The sequence below is a fragment of the Poecilia reticulata genome, linkage group LG7 (assembly GCF_000633615.1).
Source record: "Poecilia reticulata strain Guanapo linkage group LG7, Guppy_female_1.0+MT, whole genome shotgun sequence".
NCBI lineage: Eukaryota > Metazoa > Chordata > Actinopteri > Cyprinodontiformes > Poeciliidae > Poecilia > Poecilia reticulata.
Genome location: NC_024337.1, coordinates 27,064,045 through 27,076,401, shown reverse-complemented (window position 1 = coordinate 27,076,401; position 12,357 = coordinate 27,064,045). Strand labels below are relative to the sequence as shown.

General features: G+C 41.3%; 1 protein-coding gene across 4 annotated transcripts in view; it reads right to left on the bottom strand.

The window, feature by feature from the left end:
* kmt2d (lysine (K)-specific methyltransferase 2D) overlaps positions 1 to 11,837 on the bottom strand; it is a 36,009-nt gene extending 24,172 nt beyond the window's left edge. Inside the window, exons 1-20 of one of the 4 annotated variants that reach the window (XM_008413668.2) lie at positions 11,024 to 11,837; positions 8,737 to 8,819; positions 8,191 to 8,299; positions 7,877 to 8,079; positions 7,658 to 7,767; positions 7,394 to 7,556; positions 6,555 to 6,726; positions 6,322 to 6,436; positions 5,741 to 5,919; positions 4,995 to 5,257; positions 4,803 to 4,901; positions 3,672 to 4,426; positions 3,449 to 3,565; positions 2,500 to 2,613; positions 2,291 to 2,395; positions 2,033 to 2,214; positions 1,578 to 1,742; positions 1,258 to 1,367; positions 1,090 to 1,131; positions 87 to 275 (exon numbers count right to left, since the gene is read on the bottom strand). In XM_008413668.2, the coding sequence (XP_008411890.1) occupies positions 87 to 275; positions 1,090 to 1,131; positions 1,258 to 1,367; positions 1,578 to 1,742; positions 2,033 to 2,214; positions 2,291 to 2,395; positions 2,500 to 2,613; positions 3,449 to 3,565; positions 3,672 to 4,426; positions 4,803 to 4,901; positions 4,995 to 5,257; positions 5,741 to 5,919; positions 6,322 to 6,436; positions 6,555 to 6,726; positions 7,394 to 7,556; positions 7,658 to 7,767; positions 7,877 to 8,079; positions 8,191 to 8,299; positions 8,737 to 8,785 (3,241 nt within the window). In that variant the 5' untranslated portion in view covers positions 8,786 to 8,819; positions 11,024 to 11,837. Of the gene's footprint in view, positions 1 to 86; positions 276 to 1,089; positions 1,132 to 1,257; positions 1,368 to 1,577; positions 1,743 to 2,032; positions 2,215 to 2,290; positions 2,396 to 2,499; positions 2,614 to 3,448; positions 3,566 to 3,671; positions 4,427 to 4,802; positions 4,902 to 4,994; positions 5,258 to 5,740; positions 5,920 to 6,321; positions 6,437 to 6,554; positions 6,727 to 7,393; positions 7,557 to 7,657; positions 7,768 to 7,876; positions 8,080 to 8,190; positions 8,300 to 8,736; positions 8,820 to 9,307; positions 9,784 to 11,023 lie in introns of those variants that run through there. The other 3 variants (XM_008413670.2, XM_017305777.1, XM_008413669.2) reach the window with 3 other exon arrangements.
* Between the last annotated feature and the right edge of the window lie 520 nt (positions 11,838 to 12,357).

The following is a 12,357-nucleotide window of genomic DNA, read 5'->3' as shown; positions in this document are numbered from 1 at the left end:
AATAATTCAAAAGTTAGCGCTTAATGAACGAACGCAACACGAACAAATGTTTTATCGGCCGTCAGACGCGGTGAAACCGGGCCGACCTTTCCCGTCGTCGCCGTCTCCTTCGACCTCCCTCATATCCATTCCATCGGGGCCGCCGTCGCAGCACAGAGTGCCGAGACGAGAGCGACGCTGCCGTCTCTTATGCAGGGGAGACATGGAGATGCTGCGCAGCAGGGACATGCCCGACTCGGTCAGCCACACGCCCTCCAGACGGTAGAACTGGGGTTCTGTGGAAAAAAAATTTTCAAATCTAAGCGACTCGGGACAAAAAAAATAAAAATAAGACAGGAAACTATGACGTGCCATTGCAGGTGCATTTAAATTGTTTTTAGAAATATTGTTTGCAAGTAATGAAAACCTAAAATAACGTTTCCCAGAAAGTTTGTGTATTAAATAAAAGCAAACACAAGAGATTTTTAATAGAGAAATACCATCCTTTCTGAAAAGTACGTAAATGTATTGCACATTACATGTCGTCAACATTTGGTTAGGGCTGCTTTTGCATGAATTACTGCACCAATGCAGCATGGCATGGAGGTAATAAGCCTGTCTTCTGATTAGTCAAGCAAATATTAGTAATTTTTTTTGCACTGTGATAAGATGCCAAGTTCTACTGGAAAAGGAAATCAGAAGCTCTACAGTAACAAGGCGCTGACTCAGCAGCAGCTCACGTTTGCAACTCTTGAAAGAGCATTAATTTACAAACCATCAGGCTGCAGTTATTCTTGTTGTGTATCTTTTTTCTACCACATGTTTTCCCTCCACTCAACTTCCCGTTAATATTTTCGGACACAGCCAATGATTGTTTAAGGCTGTGACACTACATTTCCCAATAAAAAAAGTAAACTATTATTGCTCTTGTTTCATCACCTTAAAATGACCAGAAATCTTATTTATTTTTTTAAATATTTTACTCCGTTTGTGATAAATTTAAACTATATACAACTTACACGTTTTAACTAAATTACAAAATTAAATTAACTTCTCAATATTCTAATCAACCGAGGTGCACTTGTAGATAATTCGATAAAACCCACTGACCTGGCTCTTTGATCTTTATTGAAGCCATAATAGCCGACTCTACTGCAGAGAACAACAGGAAGGAGAATTAGAAAGCAAAAGTAAATCATGACATCAGTGCACTGAAGGAAATCTTGACACCGTGACATTCGCTTTCGGTTCCGTCGGCTTCGTCATTCTGCGACTCACCCACGGGTTTTGGAACATATGGAGTGCAGGATGTGCACGCAAAGCCTTCGTCGGAGGCTTGCTCCACCTCATCCTCCGTGTACAGGCTCTCGCAAACAGCATGGACCCATCTGCACAGGCACACAGGAAAAGACGCCGACACACACACACACGCACACACTCCTTTCGTAAATGCCAACAAAATCAAAAGATGTTATGGAATAATTTATGACGAGAAAACTCCATAAATAATCTATCTCCCGCTTGTCATCATTAGCCGCATCCCCGTGAATTCCTAAGTTTCTCTTGGCGTGTGCGGATGTAGGGAGCGCGGCACGCACCGGTCGCAGTACTGACACTGCAGCAGCAGCTCCTCTTCCATGAAGTTCTCCCTGCAGACCGGACAGGTGACGAGGCTGGCGCACGGCCCGCAGTGAGTGTAGTTGTTCTGCCACTCGCAGTGGAAGCCTGGTGAGCTGGAGCCACACTGGACGCAGCACACACACCTGCACGGAAGGAGTCGGGTCACTCTTACACCGATCCAGTAAAATTGTATTATTATTATTATTATTATTATTAAAACGAATGCTACAATGGAAGATTTTTTGATTTATTCAATGCTACAAAATAAAAAGACAGAGCAAGGAGACTTTAAATTGCTAATGCAGAGCTGAGACTCTGTGTTTCAGTGTTTTACATAATATGCAAATGTGCATGTACTCATTTCCATTTGACCTAGTTCAAAAGGAACAGCACTGAAAAGACTACTGCACACTAAGAGTCGTTCTTCTTTTACCATTTGCACTTCCAGCCCCCCTTCGGCACGGTGTGCAGGGGAGGGTCCAGGCAGTAGGTGTGGTAGCTGACGTCGCAGTCGTCGCAGAGCAGCAGGCGGGACGGGTCCGACGCCTTCCCACACTTTTCGCACACGATGCACTCCAAACAACGCCAGCCCTTACGGAGCTTCGTCTTGGTGATCTGGAGAAGACAAACGCGCTTAAGTCTATGCTTCAACAAGATGAGTATTATAGACGTCACTGAAGCAGTTCCTTACTTTGCTGTTCACACAGTAAGGGTGGTAACACTGGGCACACTGGGCGCAAGCTAGCAACTGGCCCTCTGCGCCCTTTCCGAAACTGCCGCACACCACACACATGTCCTGAAACAGACGAGAGTATGGAGTCAGATAGAGATATGCGCCGCTTGGGAACTTTTTTTTTTGTTTTTTTGTGACAAACCGCAGCAAATTGAAAAGTGTTGTACCTGGAGCAGGACGAATTTGTCTGTGTTTGAGAAGAGAACCACCGTGTTCTGCATGGTGTCGTCTTCCTCGTCGTCTTCCTCCTTGCTTAGTCCAGTGTCTGAGGCCATGCTTAGCTGCAAGAAAGGATACCAGATGTGTTTGTTTATAGGAAAAATCCTATTAAGCACAGATTTGTTTTCATTAATTTGTTATTCAGGAGGAATAACAAATGTATAAGAAAAAAAATAGCATTAATTGCAGAGTCCCACAGTTTCCACATGTATACCTTTCCTGAATTGACTTTTCAATTCTGAGCATCTACACACAAACATTTGTCAACAAAAATGAATGACCCATGATTGCTTTCACTAATCATAGTGAAATATTATTACAAGGACATGGATGTGTCTCACTTTATCCTGACTGTGACAACATTCAAGTCCAAGCATTAAATATAATTGCAGAGAGAAAGTTATCTAAAGCCATTTGGAGCACTTCGTCTGTTCTCTGATTGGCTTTCCCTTGAGACCTGATGTTGCTGATTTACACTTTACCAACTATAATGACATATAATTTTGTCCCAGTGTTTCTGTTGGGCTTTCAGATTGCAAATATTCCCAAAATATATCTGGAGGTTTAAAATGTTGTCCTTACTTCAGTTAATGTTTGTCTCCCCAGTGAGAGTATTCACTATTATTTTTTTCTGATGCGTGTACAATATCTTTGCTTCCTTTATATCTTCCAAAGGCCATGAAATACTAAAAAAAACATAATTTAATTCCGTTTCACTTTGTGTATGAAAATGCTTTGGTTGTAATTCAGCTTTATGACAAATCATAAGAAGCGATTCATCCATCAGGCTTCCTCAAAATGATTGCGTGTTGACATTTTTGTACATTTCATAGATGCCCAAAAGAGGTTTTGGACTTTGAGACAGGAGCTCCGAGTCCAGATGATTGGAAAGCTCACCAAAAAGGCATCGATGCAGGACGCCATGGCTTTGAGGCGCGACCTCCCACCACGCCCTCTTCCTCCTCCGCCGCCACCCCGAGGTCTCCGCTTTCCAGGGAAGCTGCTGCTTCGCCCCTACAAGTTAAAATAAAAGGATAAATGAACAACCTAAAAGGCACTTTGTCATAAAAAAACCACTTTCACCTTTCAGATATTAAAATCAACGTCACGGTGACCTCACCTGTTTGACCCGTGAACGGCCCGGCGACCCTCTCCGTTTCGCCTTCTCCCTGTCGCTCCGGAGGGCATCGAAGGGAAGCGAGTCGTCGGTCTCCGTGAGGTTATCGCCGTGGGAACGGCCGGCGGGAACCAGTCCGAGCTCCATGGCCAGTTGATTGTCCGGTTCTCCGGGCGAGCCCAGGAAGCCGCTGCTGCTGGACATCTCGTCCAGCAGCAGCTCGGGCTTCGCTGCCTGCAGCTCCTGCTTTATGTCCAAATGATGTCCTTTCATTTGCTCGTCGTCCTCCTCTTCGTCTTCCTCCTCGGACTGAGGCAGCAACCTCGACTCCACATCCATGGCAGAAAGCGCGTCTTGTGCGTCTGCCGACGGCGAGGTGGCGGAAGGCGACTGGAGGTCTTGGCACCGACTCCTCTCGGGTTTGTCGTCCACGGACGGCACCTCGGGTTTGTCCACAGAGACAGAAAAGGCCGCTGGTCTCTGCGCGTCCTTTCTGAACGGTTCCACGACACAGTCGCTCCGTAACGACTCCTCCGGGGCTTCTGTCCCAGAGAGGGTGGACTTTTGCTTGTGCTCCTCCACGCTTCCAGTTGCTTGGTGTGATGATGCGGCGGGCTCTGGTGTAGGGTTAATGTCGCGCTGAGTTTCTGCTGAGAAGACCCGAGAGGGCGGGCTTTGAGTCTTCTCGCAGAGCATTTCTTCTGATCTCCGTTCATCAGCAGGAAGACAAACGGCTCCTTGTTCCGTCGTAGCACGAGCTGGATTTAAAAAATGTCATTATTAGCATTAGATATATACACACATATCTAAAAACATTTTAAAAAGTCGATCTACGTTTGCATATTAGATTTTTTTTTTTTAAACCATTTAGGTTTATTAGATGATGTTACACGTCAAGTGTTTATGCCTGTTTATCTACCACCAATGAGAAGAAACATTTATGTGTTTATGTAGGAGTTTCATTTCTAGATTACCTTTATTGTCATTGTATGTTTAGCAGCACAACATTATTAGGGACTGCTGTTTTAACATTGACACTTGAAATAAAATGTTTCTCAGTTATTCTAATTTATTGGGGTGCACGAAAAAAACAAGCATAATTCTAATTATTTCAAAATAATTCTTTTTATTCACCTGTAGACACAGTTGAAGCAGATGACTCCTGACAGGTGGCTCCTTCTGCTGCTTCCTTCCCCTTAACATCTGCTGAGTGAACTACTGCAGACTCCAAACCTAAACCAAGTAAAAACAAACTCATTAAAAAGCCAGAACTTTTTTTTTTTCCTAATCTTCCGACTTTTCAGATTCTTTGAAATTCTAACATACCCAAATCCATAGGGGCGTCTCTCTGAGGTTCACTTTTCACGGCGTCCATCCCGGTTGCACCATTCTGACCGGGAGTTGCTTCTGATAAATCTGCTGCCGTTTCAGTGACAAGGTCAGCTTGGATTGTCATCTCCTCCCCAGACTGACTGTCGTCCATGCAGGTCTGACCAGCAGGTTGCTGCTGCTGATCCTCCTTGCAAAGAAGACAGATGTCCTTGGCTTCTGAAAGCTCTCTCAGTGCAGAACACTCGATGTGCATCCATCTGAGGAAAGTAAAAAAAAAAGAAAAACAAAAGTTGCATTACAAGAACATCAGCTCACACCAAGATGCACCAGTTGATTGAGTAGAGGCAGAAATAGACCAGCAGGTCAAATATTGAAAAATTTTGTTTTTTCAAATGCATCAAAAACATAAGTATCCATAATTATTCAATCTATAACAGTCAAACAAACAGTTTTTGTTTCGATTACATTTTTGGAGTTCAACAACAGATAAAAGCTGAGAGACATGAGCAAATACATATATAAGCTTGTAAATTCTTAATTTATTTTTAGGTTCAAAAATACATAATCTGATAAATAAGAAAACATTCACCACACTTTTCGTGTGCATTATACTCCTCGATAAATCTGAATGAACAGATGAGAACTGAAGGGAAACTGCAAATGTGTGTCGGTCAGGAAAAGCAAAAAGTGGTGCGTCTCTAATAAACACAATTTAAATCTCCACTGTGTGTTAAGCGGACCTGTGGCACACGCCGCAACACTGAAGCCCAACAGACGGGTTGGCAGCTTTGCTGCAAACGCAACACACTGAGCTGCGGTGTTGCTGGCACTCTTCACACACGTTGTAGTTTTCAAACCACTGGGCCGAACCTGGCAGCGTCAACCCACGGACGCCACACTCCATGCATACGCGGCACCTCTGTGGAAAAACATGACATGGTGACAATAAGGACCAATTCCTCAAAACGGAGAGCATATTTCATTCCATCAGCTAAATTCTAACAGGTAACACTTTAATATGATTTTACTGTAATGTTCAACAAGTCTTCTCCACGTAATCAACTGTTTAATCTGTCTAAAATTAGATAATTATTCTTGTTAACATGTTGTATGTACAATTTCAGACTGTTACAACATTAGATTGTTTTTGTGTGTATGCTTAGTCAGAGGATGTTACCAGAGGTTTTCTAGGTGTTTGTTTTGCTTTTTTATTCACTGCCGGATGATTAGCGCAACAAAATCTTATAAATAGCAAAAATGGCATAAATAGTAATAGACAGTATTACTGCTAATAAGAGATGAAAATCAAAAAGTGACTAACTCTGCATTTCCAAAGGTCAGAGGGAAGAGAATCCATGGCTGGTTGGAGACAGAACGTGTGATATCCCTTATCACAAGCATCACACACCAACATTTTGGAGTCTTCTCCCGGTTGTCTAAATGTGAAATTAAATAACTTGATGTTATTTGAGAACAATAGACATGTCATTCCAAACAAAGATATGCAGCCCAAATCTTAAGTGTGGATGTAGTTTGTCCACATGTCGAACTTACCTGCAAGTCTGGCACACTTTACACTCTGGGCACTGCCATCCTGCCCGCTGGACGGGCGTGGCACCGATTTCCAGGCAGGACGCATGATAATGGAGGCCACAACCCGTGCAGAAAAGTAGCTCTGTGAGCTCCCCAACTGAATCACACACTGCACACCAGGCCTCTTCACCAGCTGTAAGCAAAATATACACATACAGATTGCAAAGCAAAAAATTGCATCATCAGTTTTTTTTTTTTTTCAATTTCTGATACACCTGAGGTTGAATACAATTTCACACCACCACAAAAAAATAAACATTTCACAATGCTTTAATGGATGCAAACAAGTACAGAAACTAACTGATGAAATTAGCATTCAATGAGTATCTGGAGGACTAATAAATATCATCTAATCCCATCTATAGAAAGAAAAAAATGCTTTCCCCCCATTTAAAGTGTTGCATCAAACAACCAACTAATTATCTCTAATAATTACAACCTCATTTTTAGTGATCAGAATGAATTTAAGTTAATTGATTTATTAAGTGCGATAGTTTGGAACAATGGAACGAGATTTCCTACAGTGTCAGAGAATTCAGCATTTTTAATGGAAAATTACAGTCAAATCCTTTAAGATTTATTCAAAAAAAGTCAATTCTGAACCTGCTAAGTTCTAACTACGCTCACATCTCGTTGGATGTCCACCTTGTATGTACTTTAAAATAATAACAGGCAGTAATAACACAGTTACTAATCAAAACGCAGGCGCAAGAACAGTCGCTGCCGGATACCTGATAGCATACCTCCTATACTACAAGCACACTCAAAGTTATAAAAGAGTCACAGAGAACGTCTCTTACCTAACTCCTCAGCCTTGTCTATATGCTCTGGACAGAGGAGGACCAACTGCTTCATGGACTGGAAGGATCCACTGGCCGCAGAGCACGGGAAGTGGTAAAATCGCGAGCAGCCCTCTACGTGGCATTGTATGGTTGCACCCAGTCTTTTGCAATACTCACAAAGCTGAAATAAACCAAGAGAAGAAAGCACTCAATTTCCTGACAAAAGTGATCATTTAATATTTCTTTTACACTCCATGTGAAGTTGATGGAGCGCAGACTCACCCGTTGAGTCCCTGAGATAACAGCTTTATCCACATCCTCCAGCTCCTCGTCTTTCGTCTGCTTCACCCCGTCTGACCACACCGCACACCAGTGGTGGACCCAACAACCCCCTGCTCATCGCAACAATAAACAGAAAATACCTCACAAATGTCAATAAAAAGAAGAACGTTGACTGCCTTGCGATGTCAAAACGGCACAGAAACGTATTTTGAGCTTAACCTGAGTCGTCAAAGAGTGCCGTCAGACAGGAAGAGTCAGAAAAACCAATGGAAGACAGGTCATCATTTCCAGGCAGTGGCAGTGGGAAAGCTGATGGCTTTTGAGTTGGTCGCTCCAACGACGACCTGAAGTGTCGCAGTTCCCGCTGTCCAAGCAAACTCCGCTCCACACAATTACAAAGGGCACAGGCACGAATGCATTCTCTGTCCACATAATTATGAAAAAAAAAAAATCACTTTAATAAGAAGATACAAATAATAAACATCATCTTGTATTGAAGAAACAAGCAATTCTGAGGCAAACAGGGAACTTACACAGGTGTGCTGGAGGAGGTTGCATCAACACCAGACTCGTCTGCGGCAGGAGAGACTTTGGACGACTCCTGGAGGGAGACCGGCTGGTGTCCAGAGGCGCTATCATCTGCTAGCAAATACAAAAAAAATAAATAAAACGGATATATAAAGATATCTAAATATTTATTACTGCTTAGTTCAAATTAAATTAGAGATCCATCTCCACATAAAAAAAAACAATATCCAAAATAAAGATGAATCAACAAACATAAGAAAAAAATGATTTTTTTTTCTTGTTCTTTTAAATATTAAATGCGTCACATTCAAGAACTCCCAACTAATTTTGGATCATAAACACATCAACCAACAGAACAATTTTCTGCTGGATTAAAATTCAGCGCATCTATCCAAGAACATAACAAGCATTCTTCCTATTGTTTGCTATAATCCTTAGGATTATTCTTAGGGTTAAAAAAAATACGCAACAAAAAGAAAGTTGGAAATCAGTATCAATTAGAAAAAGCTTAATTGGAGCAGGTATGAAATGGAGTACCATGATAACTTTACCTGTTGGTTCAGAGTCATTCTCTTCGCAGTTCGATTTCTGCTCGTCCATTCCACGTACAAATTTTGACCTCCTTAACAGAGATCTACAAAACAAAACAAAATTGTGGATCAAAAACAGGGCAGGTATGAGAAAACTGTTAGCACATATCAAAATTATTGGAATGATTTCCTTTACTTTGGAAATGGGCAAAACGATCGAGATTAAGTCTGCTTACTTGAAATACCCAACAACTTGGATAAAACACTCACAGTAAAGTGTTACAAATTCACACGTCTCAAAAATGCAAGGCACTGATTGCAATCTGAAAACCAAACAACTCAAATATTTAGAATAAAAACAAGCATCGGATGCACAACACTGCATTAAACAATTCAACGTGAAAATACTAAATCAGCGACACAACTAATTTAATAAGACAGCCACATGTAGACTTTCCCGTGATCCCCATGTGTTAATTTCGTAGATTTATTATTAATGCAACCGAGATTTAACGCCAACTCATGAAAATACCGCGAAGGTTACGTACAAGCGATCATTCAGAAATGGCTTTTAACGATCCAACTTATTTACCAAGCGATGCATAATCCACGTCGATGAAGCCTCCGTGGACAAAAAGCACTCGAGCTCGCAACTAAGCTGTGTATTATTTAATTAAACAGCCACAAAACGGGATACACAAAGAAAATACAACTTCCTTATAAAGAGCTTCCTGTTGCAGCGGAGCCCTTTTCGTGCAGAACACGGTCACTGAGAAATAATAGTTCCGCCATGGGATTGAAGCGCTCAACCGAACGCCGTAAAACAAACAATGACGGCGAATCGGTTTTATCCACATAATAGATGAGAAATGAGAGAACAATAAGTGCGACGACTCGTGTGCATATAAATACATGAGTAATTAATTTTCCAAGTGGCTCTTCATGTATTACAAAACAATTATTGTGTCATAAGCCCTGAGTACATGCATTTCGTAATGTTTCCTTTTCATTGTATAAAAGTAAATGGAAGTACTGGCATAGTTTTGTTTTTGATTTCTTTGCTCTGGTTTTTTTTTTTTTTTTTTTTTTTTTTACGAATTCACTCTAAAGCGATACTCCTAAACAGTTTGAAGGCAAACGACGTCAACAAAAGAGATCATATTTAAATCAAAAATTCTAATTAATACGAATAAACATCAGGGAGTAACAGTTAAGGTTAAGCAAAGATTTTTGTCACATCTACTTGAATGATCATGCATATATTACAAACATATCCTCATTTTCATGGAGGAAATACGAGCAGAGGGGAAGTGATGTGTGGGGTCAAAATATTGTATTGGGGCCTTAAATGAAAATCACTCGAATTCAAATAAATATGTTACCCGATCAAAACCTGGACGATCTTAAAGCAGGCTATTTTTTTTTTTTTTTACAACTACAACCAAAACTCCCACAATAAGACTTCACAGACGTGCACAGTAAAAACATCCCGAGATTATTCTACAAACTGCATCAAAATGAGTGTGAATGCAACTGAGCTAATGGACACAATCTCTTTAGCAGTCTTAACATTGCATCGCTGTTCTCAATCGGGAGCGAGAAACACTCGAAACACACTCCAAAACAAGGCGCACATTTCATAATCCGATCCCCCAGAACTAACACGCTTTAAGACGACACGTTTCCGAAGATATACCATATGCTTTGCTGTAAAGGAAAAACAGAATTGATCGAAGCAAAAGTAATAAACACGATGTCCACAAGTCTTCACATTATAGTTAGTGTTGCAAACTAACTGCGAACAGTATTAAATCTGGATATAAAATGGTAATAATCAGAAACTGGGGTGTGCTGCTGAACTACAACAAAGAGTTTATAGCTGAATAATAGCAGAGCCAAGCACTTTCTCAATGTAAACACCGACTTCAAAGGGTTGGTTCCAACCAGCAATTAGACGCATCCATGTCAGTGACGAAAATTTTACAAAGCTAACAATTACCTATTGTGGCGCAGCTACAAACTTTCCCGAAGAAATCCCAAGAACCGAAACTACACTACGCTCAGGGACGTGTAGTTTTGAAATATGTCAACTGGATTTTACGTGGATCTCCATGTGAATACAAGCAGTGCAGAACAACCGAAAGAGAACACACAGGGTACCACAGCTAGCTTTCCAGCAATTAGATAGATTCATCTGGCAGCTAAATGCTACAGATAGCAGCGCTAACACCGGTCTAAGGTCAGGGTTAGTGCGTTTAGATCAGTATGCTGCAAGGAACTAAAGCATGCCACACATGTCCCTACCTACCTTAGAAAAATAATGTCCTCTTCTCATGCATCAGCAAGATCTAAATAGCCACAAAGCTCCCGAAAATGCTGATGCTCGCTTCATTTTATGTACCCGGACTAACGCTGCGGCTAGCCCCGGCTGTTGTGAGAGTGGGGGAAGTGCAAGTCGGCGGAAGGCAAGTCAGTCAGCAGGCAGGCTTTGCTAGCTGTTTAACTACACGGACAACACCGTCGTTACCCGGCTAACCAACGGCCGGACTTCTGTTTTGACCAGTCGGGGAACTTTTGTATCCAAACGCAAGTCTTCGGGTAGTCCAGAAAAATGTTTCCTGGCTCCACGTAGCGATGGTGAACGTAGCTTGAGGGCTAACATTAGCAAGCTCCAGTTATGTTCTGGAATCTCACTCGAAGAGGTCGTTCGTTGCAGCAAGTTTGCATAAATTGTCTGTATCCGGAAAGTGCTGCGCTGAACTTTGTAGACAAGCCAGGGAAAAATGGTTTCCTTCAAGTTTTTTTTTTTTGCCGAGTGCAGACTTTCATCTAACTGAATTTGCAGTTCAACTTTGCATGGGTACCCTTGTATTGGGTCACTAGCATCTCTTCTTTCCCTTCACTAAACTGCGTTGCGTCTTCAAACGGCTGTTCCACTAAAGTGGCTAGCCTATGCTAGCTGTGCTACGTTATAAACAACTACGTCGAAAATTAATTCATCCAAACGAACGATTCGTAATTATGCCTCACCGGAGCATATGTTAGACTTGGGGGTGATGCTAAAGAGATAAACCCTGTGGAGGTTGATCATTGAGCATGCAACATGGGATTTTAATTTCGAGAGCGCGGCCACTGAAATATGGTGGATAATAGATATTAGGTCATTAGATTTTCGATCCTGGGAAGCCATTTTTCATTAGATTGTTATGATTGTAACAGCAGAGCTACACTGATAACCCTGTTTGTGAGCGATTTAGCTGGGTTTCACAGTTACGAGAAAAACGATTTCTGAGTTAATTCCCTATTTATACAAATTAATATTGGTAAGCAATTACAGCGAATGTAAATGTAGTATTACGACTGTTTATTTTTTATACTTTTTTTAAATACTAGATTTACTAAACGTTTCATGTTGTAAAATAATAGGATTTTTTTAAAAACCAGAATTTGTTGGGAAACCTTTCGTTTTGCCGAATCATTACGAAACTTAGGTGAACTCAGTGGAAAATAATTCAACATCTCCGTCTATGACACAATTACAGTGTTTGTACCAAGATTGAATTTAAAAAATATGTCATGTGTTTTAATTGATTTAATTTGATACAGAAAACAAAATTTGTCTCCTCTAAATATACTGCCATA